Consider the following 12,557-nt stretch of genomic DNA (forward strand, 5'->3'; position numbering starts at 1 on the left):
ACAGGAGCACCAGGTGGGCTGAGAACAGGAGCACCAGGTGGGCTGAGGACAGGAGCACCAGGTGGGCTGAGGACGGGAGCACCAGGTGGGCTGAGGACGGGAGCACCAGGTGGGCTGAGGATGGGAGCACCAGGTGGGCTGAGGACGGGAGCACCAAGTGGGCTGAGGACGGGAGCACCAGGTGGGCTGAGGATGGGAGCACCAGGTGGGCTGAGGATGGGAGCACCAGGTGGGCTGAGGATGGGAGCACCAGGTGGGCTGAGGATGGGAGCACCAGGTGGGCTGAGGATGGGAGCACCAGGTGGGCTGAGGACGGGAGCACCAGGTGGGCTGAGGACGGGAGCACCAGGTGGGCTGAGGACGGGAGCACCAGGTGGGCTGAGGACGGGAGCACCAGGTGGGCTGAGGACGGGAGCACCAGGTGGGCTGAGGACGGGAGCACCAGGTGGGCTGAGGACGGGAGCACCAGGTGGGCTGAGGACGGGAGCACCAGGTGGGCTGAGGATGGGAGCACCAGGTGGGCTGAGGACAGGAGCACCAGGTGGGCTGAGGACGGGAGCGAAGGGGGAGAGCCGGTCCCAACTGCCCTACCTCATAGCCCTTGCCCTTCAATGTTTATACATCTGAAGGATCTGGATAGGTATAATCAGTGTAGTGGTGGAGATTTCACTGTATTGCTTCCACATTACAAGGGAGTGGGAGTGAATTGAGTCCGGCTGGGGGTGAAGGGGGTGGGTGGGGCGAGGGAAAGGCAGGGGTGTCTGCTTCTTTGAGGTGACATGGGCTGCTTGTTCTGCACTTGATTACACACAGAGAGACACCCATTGCCTTAACTGTTACATAGAAGTTACCCAGGATGATATTGTTGTGACTGAGAGAAGGCATATTGTTTACAACTGTTAATGTAATGACGGAGTACGTGATCATGTTTAAAGGACATTATGAACATGAAATATCCTGCCTTAGGTGATGTGGATCCTTCACTGTGGATGGTTACAGATTTTAACCATGGAGATTAAGAAGAAAGCTAATAGGGGCCTTATAATACTGGTGCAGATCAGACTGTTGACCCATGTCCAGTGATGGATAGGGCTCGACTGAGGTGGTCAGGTAGATGAGGCTGCTACATTTAATGGAGGATTGCACTTCTAGATTATTGGCTTGAATGTGATAATGAACGTGAAAACTACTTTTAACTTTGGAGGGTATTCAATCAATCAGTCAAATGTATTTATAAAGCCCTTTTTACATCAGCCGACGTCACAAAGTGCTGTACAGAAACCCAGCCTAAAACCCCAAACAGCAAGCAATGCAGGTGTAGAAGCACGGTGGCTAGGGAAAAACTCCCTAGAAAGGCAGAAACCTAGGAAGAAACCTAGAGAGGAACCAGGTTCTGAGGGGTGGCCAGTCCTCTTCTGGCTGTGCCGAGTGTAGATTATAACAGTGCGTTGCCAATATGTTCAACCCCACCCACTGTGCCAAAGCACAGCCCCCACACCATTAGAGGTATATCTTCAAACCACCAACTTACTACCCTGAGACAAGGCTGAGTATAGCCCACGAAGATCTCACCCACAGCACGAACCTGAGGGGGGCGCCAACCCAGACAGGAAGATCACGTCAGTGACTCAACCCACTTAAGTGACGCACCCCTCCTAGTTAAAGCATGGAAGAGCACCAGTAAGCCAGTGACTCACCCTTCCTAGGGGCGGTATGGAAGAGCACCAGTAAGCCAGTGACTCAGCCCTCCTAGGGGCGGTATGGAAGAGCACCAGTAAGCCAGTGACTCAGCCCTCCTAGGGACGGTATGGAAGAGCACCAGTAAGCCAGTGACTCAGCCCTCCTAGGGACGGCATGGAAGAGCACCAGTAAGCCAGTGACTCAGCCCTCCTTGGGACGGCATGGAAGAGCACCAGTAAGCCAGTGACTCAGCCCTCCTAGGGACGGCATGGAAGAGCACCAGTAAGCCAGTGACTCAGCCCTCCTAGGGACGATATGGAAGAGCACCAGTAAGCCAGTGACTCAGCCCTCCTAGGGACGGTATGGAAGAGCACCAGTAAGCCAGTGACTCAGCCCTCCTAGGGGCGGTATGGAAGAGCACCAGTAAGCCAGTGACTCAGCCCTCCTAGGGACGGTATGGAAGAGCACCAGTAAGCCAGTGACTCAGCCCTCCTAGGGACGGTATGGAAGAGCACCAGTAAGCCAGTGACTCAGCCCTCCTAGGGATGGTATGGAAGAGCACCAGTAAGCCAGTGACTCAGCCCTCCTAGGGACGGTATGGAAGAGCACCAGTAAGCCAGTGACTCAGCCCTCCTAGGGACGGCATGGAAGAGCACCAGTAAGCCAGTGACTCAGCCCTCCTAGGGACGGCATGGAAGAGCACCAGTAAGCCAGTGACTCAGTCCTCCTAGGGACGGCATGGAAGAGCACCAGTAAGCCAGTGACTCAGCCCTCCTAGGGACGGCATGAAAGAGCACCAGTAAGCCAGTGACTCAGCCCTCCTAGGGACGGTATGGAAGAGCACCAGTAAGCCAGTGACTCAGCCCTCCTAGGGACGGCATGGAAGAGCACCAGTAAGCCAGTGACTCAGCCCTCCTAGGGACGGCATGGAAGAGCACCAGTAAGCCAGTGACTCAGTCCTCCTAGGGACGGCATGGAAGAGCACCAGTAAGCCAGTGACTCAGCCCTCCTAGGGACGGCATGAAAGAGCACCAGTAAGCCAGTGACTCAGCCCTCCTAGGGACGGTATGGAAGAGCACCAGTAAGCCAGTGACTCAGCCCTCCTAGGGGCGGTATGGAAGAGCACCAGTAAGCCAGTGACTCAGCCCTCCTAGGGACAGTATGGAAAGGCACCAGTAAGCCAGTGACTCAGCCCTCCTAGGGACGATATGGAAGAGCACCAGTAAGCCAGTCACTCACCCCTCCTAGGGACGGCATGGAAGAGCACCAGTAAGCCAGTCACTCACCCCTCCTAGGGACGGTATCGAAGAGCACCAGTAAGCCAGTGACTCAGCCCTCCTAGGGGCGGTATGGAAGAGCACCAGTAAGCCAGTGACTCAGCCCTCCTAGGGACAGTATGGAAAGGCACCAGTAAGCCAGTGACTCAGCCCTCCTAGGGACGATATGGAAGAGCACCAGTAAGCCAGTCACTCACCCCTCCTAGGGACGGCATGGAAGAGCACCAGTAAGCCAGTGACTCAGCCCTCCTAGGGACGGCATGGAAGAGCACCAGTAAGCCAGTGACTCAGCCCTCCTTAGGACGGCATGGAAGAGCACCAGTAAGCCAGTGACTCAGCCCTCCTAGGGACGGCATGAAAGAGCACCAGTAAGCCAGTGACTCAGCCCTCCTAGGGACGGTATGGAAGAGCACCAGTAAGCCAGTGACTCAGCCCTCCTAGGGACGGCATGGAAGAGCACCAGTAAGCCAGTGACTCAGCCCTCCTAGGGACGGCATGGAAGAGCACCAGTAAGCCAGTGACTCAGTCCTCCTAGGGACGGCATGGAAGAGCACCAGTAAGCCAGTGACTCAGCCCTCCTAGGGACGGCATGAAAGAGCACCAGTAAGCCAGTGACTCAGCCCTCCTAGGGACGGTATGGAAGAGCACCAGTAAGCCAGTGACTCAGCCCTCCTAGGGGCGGTATGGAAGAGCACCAGTAAGCCAGTGACTCAGCCCTCCTAGGGACAGTATGGAAAGGCACCAGTAAGCCAGTGACTCAGCCCTCCTAGGGACGATATGGAAGAGCACCAGTAAGCCAGTCACTCACCCCTCCTAGGGACGGCATGGAAGAGCACCAGTAAGCCAGTCACTCACCCCTCCTAGGGACGGTATCGAAGAGCACCAGTAAGCCAGTGACTCAGCCCTCCTAGGGGCGGTATGGAAGAGCACCAGTAAGCCAGTGACTCAGCCCTCCTAGGGACAGTATGGAAAGGCACCAGTAAGCCAGTGACTCAGCCCTCCTAGGGACGATATGGAAGAGCACCAGTAAGCCAGTCACTCACCCCTCCTAGGGACGGCATGGAAGAGCACCAGTAAGCCAGTGACTCAGCCCTCCTTAGGACGGCATGGAAGAGCACCAGTAAGCCAGTGACTCAGCCCTCCTAGGGACGGCATGGAAGAGCACCAGTAAGCCAGTGACTCAGCCCTCCTTAGGACGGCATGGAAGAGCACCAGTAAGCCAGTGACTCAGCCCTCCTAGGGACGGCATGGAAGAGCACCAGTAAGCCAGTGACTCAGCCCTCCTTAGGACGGCATGGAAGAGCACCAGTAAGCCAGTGACTCAGCCCTCCTAGGGACGGCATGGAAGAGCATCAGTAAGCCAGTGACTCAGCCCTCCTAGGGACGGTATGGAAGAGCACCAGTAAGCCAGTGAATCAGCCCTCCTAGGGACGATATGGAAGAGCACCAGTAAGCCAGTGAATCAGCCCTCCTAGGGACGATATGGAAGAGCACCAGTAAGCCAGTGACTCAGCCCTCCTTAGGACGGCATGGAAGAGCACCAGTAAGCCAGTGACTCAGCCCTCCTAGGGACGGCATGGAAGAGCACCAGTAAGCCAGTGACTCAGCCCTCCTTAGGACGGCATGGAAGAGCACCAGTAAGCCAGTGACTCAGCCCTCCTAGGGACGGCATGGAAGAGCATCAGTAAGCCAGTGACTCAGCCCTCCTAGGGACGGTATGGAAGAGCACCAGTAAGCCAGTGAATCAGCCCTCCTAGGGACGATATGGAAGAGCACCAGTAAGCCAGTGACTCAGCCCTCCTAGGGACGGTATGGAAGAGCACCAGTAAGCCAGTGAATCAGCCCTCCTAGGGACGATATGGAAGAGCACCAGTAAGCCAGTGAATCAGCCCTCCTAGGGACGGCATGAAAGAGCACCAGTAAGCCAGTGACTCAGCCCTCCAAGGGACGGTATGGAAGAGCACCAGTAAGCCAGTGAATCAGCCCTCCTAGGGACGATATGGAAGAGCACCAGTAAGCCAGTGACTCAGCCCTCCTAGGGACGGCATGGAAGAGCACCAGTAAGCCAGTGACTCAGCCCCCATAATAAAGTCAGAGAATCCCAGTGGAGAGAGTGGAACAGGTCAGGCAGAGACAGCAGTGGCGGTTCGTCGTTCCAGTGCCTTTTCGTTCAACTTCAGACCCCTGGGTCAGACTACACGCAATCATAGGACTTACTGAAGAGATGAGTCTTCAATAAAGACTTAAAGGTCGAGACCAAGTCTGTGTCTCTCACATGGGTAGGCAGACCATTCCATAAAAATTGAGCTCTATAGGAGAAAGTCCTGCCTCCAGCTGTTTGCTTAGAAATTCTAGGGACAATTAGGAGGCTTGCATCTTGTGACCGTAGTGTACGTATGTACGGCAGGACCAAATTGGAAAGATAGATAGGAGCAAACCCATGTAATGTTTTGTAGGTTAGCAGTAAAACCTTGAAATCAACCCAGCCTTAACAGGAAGCCAGTGTAGAGGCTAGAACTGGAGTAATATGATATATTTTGGGTAGTTCTAGTCAAGATTCTAGCAGCCGTGTTTAGCACTAACTGAAGTTTATTTAGTGCTTTATCTCGGTAGCCTGAGAGTAGATCATTGCAGTTGTCTAATCTACAAGTGACAAAAGCATGGATTAGCATTTCCACATAGTATTTGGACAGAAATGTTCAGATTTTTGCAATGTTACGAAAATGGAAAAAAACTGTCCATGAAATATTCTTGATATGTTCATCTATTTTTCCTCCTGAGATTGCACTGATAAATTACAATGTAATGCTTTAAAAAAAATACTTTGTATAGGAAGAATGCTCTTCACATAGGATCTTATTTATGAAAAGGGGTCATCTACAGAACTGGGTACTCTAATTGGTCTGTCCCTCTCCTCTTAAAATTGGTGCTGAATTGACCATTGTTTGGGCCTTGTTTGGTTAATCATATCACATGACCTTTATTTAAAGCTTTTTCATCAAACTGTCCCTTTTCTTTTATGTCAGATGGTCCAGCACTGTCCTCAGACAATTGTCATCGAATTCTAATTTCTGGAAAAGGCTTAAAATAAAGGTCATATAACATGATTAACCGAAACACAGGGCCCTAACCATTGTGACTAAGGTTGTCATCGCCATCCTAATTTAGAGGTGACTCAGATGTGAACATCCACAGAACTGTGGAATTTTGCACTGAATGGTTCAGGAAACAAGGACAATGTCTTGATGGGTTGACTCCAGTTGCACAAATGGACAGTGAGAAAAGTACTTAAAATATTTCAGCCCATCAAAGACTATTTTTTATGAAGTTTATCACTTTTGTATAGTTATGTGAATATTGATATGTTGTAGTGTGACACATTTAGCATAGCCTTGGTAGATGTGATCAGCTTCAGCTATATCCCAAGTCCAGCCACAGCGTAAGCAACCCATTGGTCCAGAAAAGGTTATCTCCTGTGATTTTAAAGCAACCGAAAACCTCAATGAATTTGTTTCCCATCGCAGTGTGGGGACTGGTGAACAATGTTTGAGACCAAATTCAGTATTTTATGTGAAATGTTTTCTGTTTGCATCCTTGTGTGAACAAATTAATATCTATTGTACTATGAATGCACTTGATGTACATAGGATAATTCTATGACATGTGAGTGAGAAAATGTAATTATCTGATTCTTATTTATCCTTTCCAGTGGCAGGTAGCCTAGCAGTTAAGAGCTTTGGGCCAGTATTTAAAAGTGCACTTCAGCAAGACACTTAACCCTAATTGCGCATGGAAGTCGCTCTGGATAAGGGTTTGCTAAATTATTAAAATGTAAAACATGTGTGATGACAAATTAATTCTGTATGAACTGTGAAGTATCTTCAAGCAGCAGGTTAGTAACCTCAATGATAGTTGTTCCTGTCATAGTTAGGCCTTCATTTAATTGCAATGTTGTAGAAATATTTTGTGAGAAGAAATGTAACATGACAAAGAACTATTTACCTCAAGATAACAGAGACACGAAACTGCCTCATTCTTTGAAACAAGTTACTTTTGGTATCAAGTGCTTTTATGGTGTGCAACCTAACACTGTTCCAAGTAACGCATGTCCAATAAAATACATGATGTTCTGATTGGACATTGTGTTCTCATTGATGTGACATTCAATATAAAGCAGATATTGATATGGCTCTTCTACCAAGTCGGTATACAAATGTAACACTTCTGACATACAGTTAAATCACTTTTATTTGTTGACATAAAAATGATGTTGATCCCTAGAATGGTCAATGACATTAACCCATGGGCTTTGGAGGAGGTCTTGGGGCACCACCCTAGAAGGGAGAATAAATATGTTTAGTCAAATATTCAGAACATGCTTTTATTCTACTTTCTCTTAACTTCCTGTCCTTATAGGAGCTTCAGGATTCAGACTAGGTTCATTTAAATATATTCATATCATGCATTCCGGTTTGTAATCAATAAGTTGATTTTGCGAATTGACTAGTCAATGTCAAATTAACTTGACATTCTTATACTACATGGTTTTGGATTGAAAGCCCACCCAACACGCTCTTCCAGAATCTATGCAATCACATGGAACCCAGTACTTCCAGTCATTTGAGTAAAGAGATGTGCATTATTGAGATGCTTAACTTCACTAGGAGTTAAAAGGCATAGCCAAGTACACAGTGCTATAACTTACGCTGGGCCTGAAGCGGGGTGGTGGTGTGCGGTCCTTCCTGGCCTCGGTGGAGCGATTCCTCACCACCTTGCTGTGGATGGCACAGCTCACACAGTAGTGCAGCTTCACATACAGTTTGGGCAGCACGTAAGCTGGAGAGGGGAGATAACAATAAAGGCAGGGTTAGATCAATGACCCCTCACAGTTAGGCCAGAATATTGATACTACAGTAGCCATTAATTAAGCCATTGTAGTCTAGGTCACAGAGGCATTCAATCCAGCCATTCATGTGTACAGGGAAAAATGTAGAGCTCAGGATACTTTCACATTTCATCCAGTAAAATATTCCCAAAGCTACAGATGTATAAAAAAAAGACGCCATTCCACCATCCTTATACTGGATACATCAATATTTTTCATGTTTTTATTGACATTCTGCAGCTACTTACCATCAAACACACTGGCCTCTGTGATGTCCCTCACAGCAGCAGCCTCAACAATGTTTCTGATGACAAACTTCTTGATGGCCTTGTCCTTGGGAACACACCGGGCACAGTTGGTGCAGCGGATGGGCTGGACATGTCCACGTCCCTTCTTGGCACGGCCATTGTTCCTTCTCTTCTTAGTCTGGGGAGAAGATATCAGTTATTTGCTTAACCTTTATTTAACTATCCAAGTCAGTTAAGACCAAATTCTTATTTACAATGACGGCCTATCCGGGCCAAACCCTCCCCTAACCCAGATGACGCTGAGCCAATTGTGCGCCGCCCTATGGGACTCCCAATCACGGCCGGTTGTTATACAGCCTGGTATCGAACCAGGGTCGGTAGTCACAACTCCAGCACTGAGATGGAGCCACAGTTAGATTTAACACTATAAAACCAATGTGACAGCAAGCAACAAGCCAAGTCTCGGGACCTGGCTTACAACGTTCCTGAACTGATCAGATAATATAAATTCAACGCAATGTGTAATATATATATATATATATATAATCGATTTCCCCTATTCATCTGTGCCACATCATTCTGATAACGAAAACACTAAAAGAGTTTGCGCCTAGGAAACATGAATGCGTTAACTTAGCTAGTATTCCAAGCTAAACTACTACTAGCTAGCCAACCAACGTCAAAATCTAGTATTGTCGATAAGACTAACCGATTATTATTCTGCTTGAATATACAGTTTGGCGCCGATCACCTGGTTGACAATTTATATCAATGCATTCCGATAGTTTGCAACCGGGGTCGTCTAACAGCCACACAAATCAAGCGCGTGCCTGTTTTGGCAGCATGCGGCTAACTAGCTAACCATATTTCACATCATTCCAAACTAGAAAAAACATTTTAAACACTAAATCTGAACAGTGTATTACATATGACTTTTTTCTATACATAAACGACCAATCCAGCGGTATATTTTCGTGTGTTTATTTCATTTCAACAGACTGGGCCTGTAGTAAAATCAGAGAAGCCTTACCATCGTGTCACGTACGGGTGGAAAGAGAACGAGCCGGAAATGGGAGGAGAATTCATGTCTTCCGTCTGACAGGAGAGCAATGCGCATGTGCACATCCAATGTGCGTATTGTGTGGACGTCCACTTGATGTCACTACTGACCTGTTTATGAGATCACGCTTGAACAGCTGTTCTTTTACATACTGAACAAAAATATAAACGCAACAAGCAACACTTTTAAAGATTTTACTGAGTTACTGTTCATATAAGGAAATCAGTCAATTGAAATACATTAATTAGGTCCTAATCTATGGATTTCACATGACTGGGAATACAAATATGCACAGATACCTTAATGCTGGTCACAGATACATTAAAAAGAAGGTCGGAGCGTGGATCAGAAAATTAGTCAGTTTCTGGTGTGACCACCATTTGCCTCATGTAGCAAGACAGATCTCCTTTGCATATAGTTGACCAGGCTGTTGATGGTGGCCTGTGGAATGTTGTCCCACTCCTCTTCAATGGCTGTGTGAAGTTGCTGGATATTGGCGGGAACTGGAACACGCTGTCGTACACGTAAATCCAGAGCATCCCAAACATGCTCAATGGGTGACACGTCTGGTGAGTATGCAGGCCAGAAGAACTGGGACATTTTCAGCTTCAGGGAATTTTGTACAGATCCTTGCGACATGGAGCTGTGCATTAAAATGCAATTGTGTTCGTTGTCCGTAGATTATGCCTGTCCGTACCATAACCTCACTGCCACCATGGGGCACTTTGTTCACAACATTGACACTAGCAAACCAATTGCCCACACAACGCCGTACACGTGGTCTGCAGTTGTGAGGCTGGTTGGACGTATTGCCAAATTCTCTAAAATGGCTTAGGGTAGAGAAATGAATATTCAATTCTCTGGCAACAGCTCTGGTGGACATTCCTGCAGTAATCATGCAAATTGCACGCTCACCAAAAACATTAGACAACTGTGGTATTGTACTGTGTGAAAAAACTGCACATTTTAGTGGCCTGTCAGGTAGAAAGGTTATCTTGACAAAGGATAAAATGCTCACTAACAGGGATGAAAATTTGTGCACAAAGTTTGAGATAAATAAGCTTTTTGTGCATAAGGATGATATTAGTCCTGCTTATGTGCTAATTTCATGTGTTGTGTGTCTGGTGATGATTCTTACTCGTTTTGCACTAAGGCAAAGACACTTTTAGGGACTCTAAATCCCTTTGTCTATACTCTATCCTTGGGACTCTAAATCCCTTTGTCTATATTCTATCCTAGGGACTCTAAATCCCTTTGTCTATACTCTATCCAAGGGACTCTAAATCCCTTTGTCTATACTCTATCTGCACATTTGTCATTTGCTGGCAGCACTATTCACTGAGTCAAATTCTTTGTAAGTGTAAATGTTCTTGGGGAATAAATTGATTCTTATTCTGATTCACATGGAGGTGGTGGGTTACTGGTGGCGGGTTAAGGTTTTACATTTGAGACAGCCTCACACTAAGGCCAGGACTAGTTAGGCCTAGGGCTAGGCAGGCCGTTGCCATGATGACATATCACACTATTACTGAGCTCAGGTGGCTATCATCAATAACATAAAAGTAACTTGACTGTTATCCTGATAAAGTTGGTGGAAGAGAGAGAACAGATTCGGAGGGTGCAAGCCATAGGTAACGTCCCAAATTACACCCTATTCCCTACATCGTGCACTACTTTCGACCAGAGACTGACGACAGGGTCTACAGAGCCCTGATCGAAAATAGTACACGATGTAGGGAATAGGGTGCATTTTGGGACGTCGCCTGATTGTCAGCCAATCTAAGTCAGGACAATGCTGCCTCTGGAAGCGATTACAGAGTTGGGTGAGCAGAGCAGTGAGAAAAGGCTAGGGCCACCAGAGCCAGTGTCTGTGTGTGTGTTTGTGTGTGTTTACACGTTCCTTCTGTGTGTGTGTACACGTTCCTTCTGTGTGTGTGTGTACACATTCCTTCCGTGTGTGTGTGTGTGTGTGTGTACACTTTCCTTCTGGGTGTGTGTGTGTGTATGTGCTTTTGTTTGTGTGTGTGTGAGTATTGGAGAGGGCCTGTTAGCAACAGTTCTCAGCATGCATGCAGACTGGATGATGTGTGGCTCCTGTGGTTGGCTGTTCCCTGTGTCACTGCCGTTAAAAACCCAGTGCCAAAATAAATGTCTTCTTTACAGGGACCGGCTGCCAGACTCTGGGAGGGAAAGAAGAAATGTCTTCTTTACAGGGACAGGCTGCAAGACTCTGGAAGGGAAAGAAGAAATGTCTTCTTTACTGGGACCGGATGCCAGACTCTGGGAGGGAAAGAAGAAATGTCTTCTTTACAGGGACCGGCTGCCAGACTCTGGGAGGGAAAGAAGAAATGTCTTCTTTACAGGGACCGGCTGCCAGACTCTGGAAGGGAAAGAAGAAATGTCTTCTTTACAGGGACCGGCTGCCAGACTCTGGAAAGGAAAGAAGAAATGTCTTCTTTACAGGGACCGGCTGCCAGACTCTGGGAGGGAAAGAAGAAATGTCTTCATTACAGGGACCGGCTGCCAGACTCTGGGAGGGAAAGAAGAAATGTCTTCTTTACAGGGACCGGCTGCCAGACTCTGGGAGGGAAAGAAGAAATGTCTTCTTTACAGGGACCGGCTGCCAGACTCTGGGAGGGAAAGAAGAAATGTCTTCTTCACAGGGACCGGCTGCCAGACTCTGGAAAGGAAAGAATAAATGTCTTCTTTACAGGGACCGGCTGCCAGAGACTGGAAAGGAAAGAAGAAATGTCTTCTTTACAGGGACCGGCTGCCAGACTCTGGGAGGGAAAGAAGAAATGTCTTCTTTACAGGGACCGGCTGCCAGACTCTGGGAGAGAAAGAAGAAATGTCTTCTTTAGAGGGACCAGCTGCCAGACTCTAGGAGGGAAAGAAGACATGTCTTCTTTACAGTGCCCGGCTGCCAGACTCTGGGAGGGAAAGAAGAAATGTCTTCTTTACAGGGACCGGCTGCCAGATTCTGGGAGGGAAATAAGAAATGTCTTCTTTACAGGGACAAGCTGCCAGACTCTGGGAGGGAAAGAAGAAATGTCTTCTTTACAGGGACCGGCTGCCAGACTCTGGGAGAGAAAGAAGAAATGTCTTCTTTAGAGGGACCAGCTGCCAGACTCTAGGAGGGAAAGAAGACATGTCTTCTTTACAGTGCCCGGCTGCCAGACTCTGGGAGGGAAAGAAGAAATGTCTTCTTTACAGGGACCGGCTGCCAGATTCTGGGAGGGAAAGAAGAAATGTCTTCTTTACAGGGACAAGCTGCCAGACTCTGGGAGGGAAAGAAGAAATGTCTTCTTTACAGGGACCGGCTGCCAGACTCTGGAAAGTAAAGAAGAAATGTCTTCTTTACAGGGACCGGCTGCCAGACTCTGGGAGGGAAAGAAGAAATGTCTTCT

General features: G+C 48.2%; 1 protein-coding gene across 1 annotated transcript; it reads right to left on the reverse strand.

Annotated features, from left to right (window-relative positions):
* Positions 1 to 7,187: 7,187 nt before the first annotated feature.
* LOC135504028 (small ribosomal subunit protein eS26) lies at positions 7,188 to 9,179 on the reverse strand. The gene is made up of 4 exons (XM_064922280.1): positions 9,121 to 9,179; positions 8,091 to 8,268; positions 7,663 to 7,793; positions 7,188 to 7,291 (listed from the first exon to the last, which is right to left on the reverse strand). Exons 1-4 carry the CDS (start codon positions 9,121 to 9,123, stop codon positions 7,253 to 7,255), a joined length of 351 nt encoding a protein of 116 aa, XP_064778352.1. The 5' UTR covers positions 9,124 to 9,179; the 3' UTR covers positions 7,188 to 7,252.
* Positions 9,180 to 12,557: the final 3,378 nt, after the last annotated feature.

Source organism: Oncorhynchus masou, chromosome 18 (genome assembly GCF_036934945.1).
Source record: "Oncorhynchus masou masou isolate Uvic2021 chromosome 18, UVic_Omas_1.1, whole genome shotgun sequence".
Taxonomy (NCBI): Eukaryota; Metazoa; Chordata; class Actinopteri; order Salmoniformes; family Salmonidae; genus Oncorhynchus; species Oncorhynchus masou.